General features: G+C 42.8%; 1 protein-coding gene across 2 annotated transcripts in view; it reads left to right on the top strand.

The window, feature by feature from the left end:
• CNOT9 (CCR4-NOT transcription complex subunit 9) overlaps positions 1-4,575 on the top strand; it is a 31,664-nt gene extending 27,089 nt beyond the window's left edge. The window contains exon 8 of one of the 2 annotated variants that reach the window (XM_023221131.3): positions 1,676-4,575. In XM_023221131.3, the coding sequence (XP_023076899.1) occupies positions 1,676-1,721 (46 nt within the window). In that variant the 3' untranslated portion in view covers positions 1,722-4,575. The remainder of the gene's footprint in view (positions 1-1,675) is intronic. The other variant, XM_023221123.3, reaches the window with a different exon arrangement.
• The last annotated feature ends 1,825 nt before the right edge of the window (positions 4,576-6,400 follow it).

Below are 6,400 nucleotides of genomic sequence, written 5' to 3' on the forward strand. Positions count from 1 at the left end.
AAATGACAAAATAAAAGTCCTTTTGGTTTTTTTTTTTTTTTTTTTTTATTCCACGCATATTTTGATAGGCAGGACAGGAAGCTTGAGGCTATGTGGATTTTGTAGTTTTATACAAGAGCAGTCTTATTTTTAGTAGAACACCAATGAACACAAAGATATAAAACCTTGTTCATATACAATGTGTGGTTCCAAATGTTCTTATTGAAGACTTGAGACCTAGATTGGCACTAGGAATTTTTAACGTAATCATAACTTAAAATCAGTCACTTTGATGGCTGCCTTTGCCAGCACTTCTTTTGGAGCACGCTGACTTCTGTTGCTCTCTTTCTTGCCTTCTCTGCGCCTGGGTTCAGCCTGCTGCCACGGATAGAGTCTCCTTTTGCCTGCACACAGGCCCTCAGAAATCAGCTGGGCCGTTAGAGCCTGGCGCTTTCTGGATTGATTTTCCCCCAGCTTGAATGTGGTTGAACATGAATGTCTTGTCCGAGCCTTCATCAGCCGAGGCATTCATAATACGTAGGGATTTTTTTGGCGTCTTTAAAGAAGCGGTGTTCAGCCCTGGCTGTAGGTTAGACTCACCTGGGGAGACTCTGGCAATATAACAACCAGGCCCAACCCCCAGAGATTTCTATTATGTTTGGTCTAGGTGGGATCAATGATTCTTAAAGAAAGAAAGGGGGCCGGGCTCGGTGGCTCAAGCCTGTAATCCCAGCACTTTGGGAGGCCGAGACGGGCGGATCACGAGGTCAGGAGATCGAGACCATCCTGGCTAACACGGTGAAACCCCGTCTCTACTAAAAAATACAAAAAAAAACTAGCCGGGCGATTTGGCTGGCGCCTGTGGTCCCAGCTACTCGGGAGGCTGAGGCAGGAGAATGGCGTAAACCCAGGAGGCAGAGCTTGCAGTGAGCTGAGATCCGGCCACTGCACTCCAGCCTGGGCGCGAGACTCCATCTCAAAAAAAAAAAAAAAAAAAAAAAAAATCTGAAATGCTGAATTTTAATAGCCATCAGAGTTTCATCTTCTCACTATAACTCTCAATCCTACTGTGAAATTCCAGAGAGTCTAGGCGATTCCAGGGGAAACCTTATGATGCATTACTCCTGTTGTATGAATTTTCTGTTGCTACTCTATGTGGTCAGAGAAGTATATTTTCAAAGATCTCTTAAAAAGGAACATAGCCCAGAGGGCTCTTGAATTCTATTTCCAGTTGTCTCCTTGATTCCTATAAGTTTCTTGAGCTAATTATTTTATCTGCTTATGTTCATAATCTTTCTGCCAGAAATCATACATTGTAGATATAATGCATTTTAGAAATGTTTGACCTTTTGCTTTGTAAATCCATAATTCATGCTGAAAGCAACTTGTTCATATTCTGCTAAACCACATAATGGAGCGATTTCTGTGTTGCTGGAAGCAGAGCTAGCTTGATTTGATTTAATGTGAACTCAGTCTCCTGCCACTGAGTTTATTCAAGCCCTACCTGTTTGTTGACCATTTTATCCTGTTCTTCAGTGGTTCTTGTTTTCACCAAAGTTTAAAAATGTGTCTGTTTAAAATTCTAGTCTGTTTAAAAAACTAGTCAGACTAGTTTCTAAAGAAAACTAGTCTGAGTGCAAAATCTATAACTTTGTTTAAAATAGCTCTATAAATAGTTAACATTTACCTTTTTTAGGTTTTCAGATTTGACTTTCTGCTGGTCATCTTTTCAAAGAAAATGAAACGTTTAAAAGTTCATCTGATAATGCTGCTACCATAGTTTTGTTTTCACTGTTCATCTCTTATTAAGGTTTTTAACCATAAAACTGAAGCAATTTCTGTAAAGACACAAATTGATAACTTAGTATAGAATTAAAATTCATTAAGTTATCATAATCTTGATTATATCCTTGTTAATGTACTGATTTTTGAAATATTTTATTTGCCATAATCCATATATTTCTAACATGAGTATTTTGACAGTATTTATTGTAATAAATCAGAAAGCTGTTTTAATGGAAGTAAACTATTGAAGCTTTTAATTTTGCTTTTTCATGAAATTCTACATTGGGGCATCATTCAGAAAATGTTTGTGGATACAGATTTTGGAGATCTCTGAGCCTATGCCTAATACAGCTTTACAGAATTTTAATGGTGTCTTAAGGAGCCATAGATTCATGGTATACTAAATACTTATGTCTAAGAAGGGGGCTCTTCCCTGTCCACAAAATGTGGGTTTATTTGTTGGTCTCCCTGGTTGGTTTGTTTGTTTCTGATGTAGGGCACGTGAAGCACTCAGGCAGTGCCTCCCTGACCAGCTGAAAGACACAACCTTCGCCCAGGTGCTAAAAGATGACACCACCACGAAACGCTGGCTTGCACAACTGGTGAAGAACCTGCAAGAGGGCCAGGTCACCGATCCCAGGGGTATCCCCCTGCCCCCTCAGTGATCCTTCCCTGTTCCCTCCCACTACTCCCCCAAATTGGGGAAAGGAGGGGGAACCTATGAGGAAAACAGCTCAGGTTTTATCACCGACTGGGAATAGACAACCTCAATGCTGAACTGCACTGGAGAAAAGGGGCAAGGTACCCCTGCTGAGGTGCATGGGCTGCCATCTCAGGCCGTCTTGAGGACCTGGGCTCCCTCTGCTACTCCCAGGAAATGGGCTCCTGACACAGCAGTCTGCCACCACAGCCCCAGGAGGGTGTCAACACCAGCAAATGCTGTATTTGCAGCATGTCCAAGATGACCCTTCTCCCCTACCTCTACCTAGCCACTGGCAGGGAGGGGAGACAGTGGTGATAGCAGCAGCACTCTAGGCATGGTGAACGCCTGGGACCAAGCCATGTGGCGTTTTTTATTTTGCCTTCCTGGAAGACTCAAGATGTGTCTCTTCATTCTCTCTCAGTATTTGTTTACTTTGGTTTTTTTGTTTTTAATCTCAGAGAGAGGTGTGTTTAGTGGGCACAAGCTGTAATATTCAGCAAAACTTTGTCAGTTGGCACTGTTTACAAGTCTGTTAGCTGCATAAGCTCAATAAAAAGTTGGTCTGGGCATTACATCCCCTCTGGCAGGCCAATAGCTGCATCAAGCTGTTGGGAGAAATGGGAGGGCAGGGGAAAGATGTAAAGCCAAAGGACAGCAGGAACCTACCACCTGTTTCCCTTCTCCCATTCTACTCCCAGTCTGGAATGCCACAAGGACCTTAACCTTGTTTCTGGCTTTAGCTGCTAGTTTTCCCAAATCTCAGTGCTTTCCCTTTTTTAAACTTCCCTTCTATTAAACTTAAAATAGACGTCTTAATTCATCAGGCTGTCTTGGAAGGGTATTGTATTGAGGGACAAGGGGCGGTGGTGGACCTCGCCTTCAATCCAAGTTTTCAAAGATACTTTCTTGGTAACTCTAAAAGGGAGGTGCTTGGGATTAAGGTGACAGTCCACTTGATCCTATTATTTGTTTTAGTGTGAATTTCAGCAGCTCCATCTGTCTTCGTGATTATACTTGAGCAGTATTAGCCGTATGAGTTAATTTTATTCAAATTGAAGATGGTTAAAGATGGAGGGCTGAATTCTGCTCACTCAGTCTTTTTTTTTTTTTTTTTTTGACACATTCTCTTTTGGTCTATGGGAATGAAAGGGTTGCCGCTAAAATATTCACTTGTTCTTACTGTGTCAGAGATTTCCTCTTCTCTGGAGCTTAGATGGCTCTTCACAATCCATAGGCTTGAATCTGCAACCAAGTGTAAACTGCCTTGCTTTCCCCAGTCCTTTCCCCTGCTAGCACCTGCTTTCTCATCACCATCTCCAATCAAAGATGGGATTGCTTAATCCAACTCTGGAGAGGGACCAAGTCTTTTCTGCCCACTTCTCACACAATTGAGGTGTCTGAACAAGTCTGGGGAGGGTCTATAAGGGGCAGGCTCAAAAAAAAAAAATTGCGGAGGCAGTTTTGCCAACACAAGGGCTCCTTCAAGCCGACTTTCACAAAGAGAGCCGGACTTGTTAGTTGGCTTCTGTCTTTTTAGAGCCAAGAAAATAGTAATTAAGTAGCCTAGATATAAGAAGGGCAGAATAAGCACTTACTCCCCCTGCCTTCCAAGATGAAGAGGAGAAGCAGGCAAACCCTCAGTAATCGCAAGCCTGAAGAGAAGTGATCTTAGAGAAAGCAGAGAACAGAATGGACTGGGTACACATCTTGACTCTAGTCTGTAGTCTGAATAGAGTCTGGAGAGTCCAGTTAAGGTAACCCTGATTTTTGACAACCGCCTTCCTGCTGAGCCAAAGTTTTCTCATTCCCCCTCCACTGGGGAAGCAGCTGAGGCCCAGGGCCTTGCTCCCTGGGAAATTCTCTTCTCTCCATCTTTCGGTGCATTGGCCATGTTACTGTGCCAAAGTGTCTTATTCTTGTCCCATCTATCCTCAGCTGGCCTTGGAACCCACATAGGAGTTGGTGGGGGAGGGGTGGAATGGATATTATTCATTGTAGTTGATCCTGATGTGTGTATTATATAAAGAGACCCCTCCCCTTATTTTGTGTTTTCCCATCCCTCTCCCTCAACAGGATTGAAATAAAACATGCTTCTGTTTTTGTAAAAATAATTTTTCCTTTACACTGGAGATTTTATTCTCTCAGTATATGGGTAACTAGGCACTTTGGTCAGGTGATCCTTGTCATGCCTGCTTCTACCTTCTATCCACCTACACAACACACACACACACACAGCCCTACCAAGATGGCAGTGGTGGTTCTTTTGTGAACATGTTTTTGGGGAGACTCCATCTGAGGTACAAAAGCTGTTTGGGAGGCTGGGAGGGGGATGATGCCCCTTGCCTGATGAAAGTGTCTTTTACTGGGACAGAACTTCACTCCTGGCCATATTGGCCAGAACTTAGTGCCAGTGTAGGGAGAGACTTCCACAGTGACAAGGTAATGCTTGAAACACCTTATCATGAACTTTGATGTTCATTTCCTCAAGTTCAAGGCTTGGAGCACATCTCCAGGATTGTTTCCATCCCTGACTCTCAGTGGGACACAGCTGACCTGTGCTTCCACGTTCTTTTTTCAAGGGCCTTAGAGGGCCTGTGGCTGTTTCATTGGTGGAACAGAGCAGCATTGGTGGCCTTCAGAGCATGCCTTACTTACTAACTACATGTTATTCCTCTGCTCACTGTTCCTGCTGCTTAAAGGCTAGGAAAAGGGGGATATACAAAGTTGTTGCTTTCAAAAACCCAAAGAAAAAATTTGGAATAGGAAACCATAGAAAAAATATTTTTCTTTCCTGATATATTATGGAATTTAATTTTTGGAAAAATATTTTGGTATGTTTATTTCAAAAGCAGATATAACAAGCAGAAAATGCGTTGGTTTGTTTTGTTTTTGGGAAATGGAGTTTCGCTCTTAATGCCCAGGCTGGAGTGCAATGGCATGATCTCAGCTCACTGCAACTTCTGCCTCCCAGGTTTAAGCAATTCTCCTGCCTCAGCCTCCTGGGTAGCTGGGATTACAGCCGCTCTCCTCCACATCCTGCTAATTTTTGTATTGTTAGTAGAGACAGGGTTTCACCGTGTTGGCCAGGCTGGTCTCGAACTCCTGGCCTAAGGTGATCCACCAGCCTCTGCCTCCCATAGTGCTGGGATTATAGGCATGAGCCACTGTGCCTGGCCAACAAGCAGAAAATTTAAATAACACAATTAACATACCTGGCTTAATTGACTTTCAGAGAACACTGCACTCTTTACTAATAGTATACAAATATTCTTTTTAATTACACCTAAGCATTTATCAAAACTGATCATAGCTGGACCATCAAGCCTCAAAAAGTTTTCAAAAAATTAAATACAATATTCTCTGACCACAGTGGGAGTAAGCTAGGAAAAAGAACTAGAAAGTCCCTAGCTGTTTGAAACTTAGGCAATATAATTCTAAATAACCCGTGGGTCAAGAAAATTGCAAAGGAAACTAGAAAAAATATATATATATATATATATATATACATATAGATATATATGTTTTTGTTTTTAAGGAAGAGTCTCTCTTACCCAGGCTGGAGTGCAGTGGTGTGATCTCTGCTCACTGGAACCAAAGCCTCCTGGGTTCAAGTGATTCTCCTGCTTCAGTCTTCTAAGTAGTTGGGATTACAGGCACATGCCACCACACCCACCTACTTTTTTTTATTTACTTAGTAGAGACGGGGTTTCACCATGTGGGCCAGGCAGGTCTCCTGACTTCAAGTGATCTGCCCACCTTGGCCTCCAAAAATGCTGGGATTGCAGACATGAGCCACTGCGCCCAGCCGACCCCATCTTTTTAAATACATAAATAAAAGCTGAGTGTGGTGGTGCTCTCCTGTACTCCCAGCTCTTGGGAGGCTGAGGCAAGAGGATTGCTTGAGCCCAGGAGTTGGAGGGTGCCATGAGTAAA

Source organism: Piliocolobus tephrosceles, chromosome 11 (assembly GCF_002776525.5).
Source record: "Piliocolobus tephrosceles isolate RC106 chromosome 11, ASM277652v3, whole genome shotgun sequence".
Taxonomy (NCBI): domain Eukaryota; kingdom Metazoa; phylum Chordata; class Mammalia; order Primates; family Cercopithecidae; genus Piliocolobus; species Piliocolobus tephrosceles.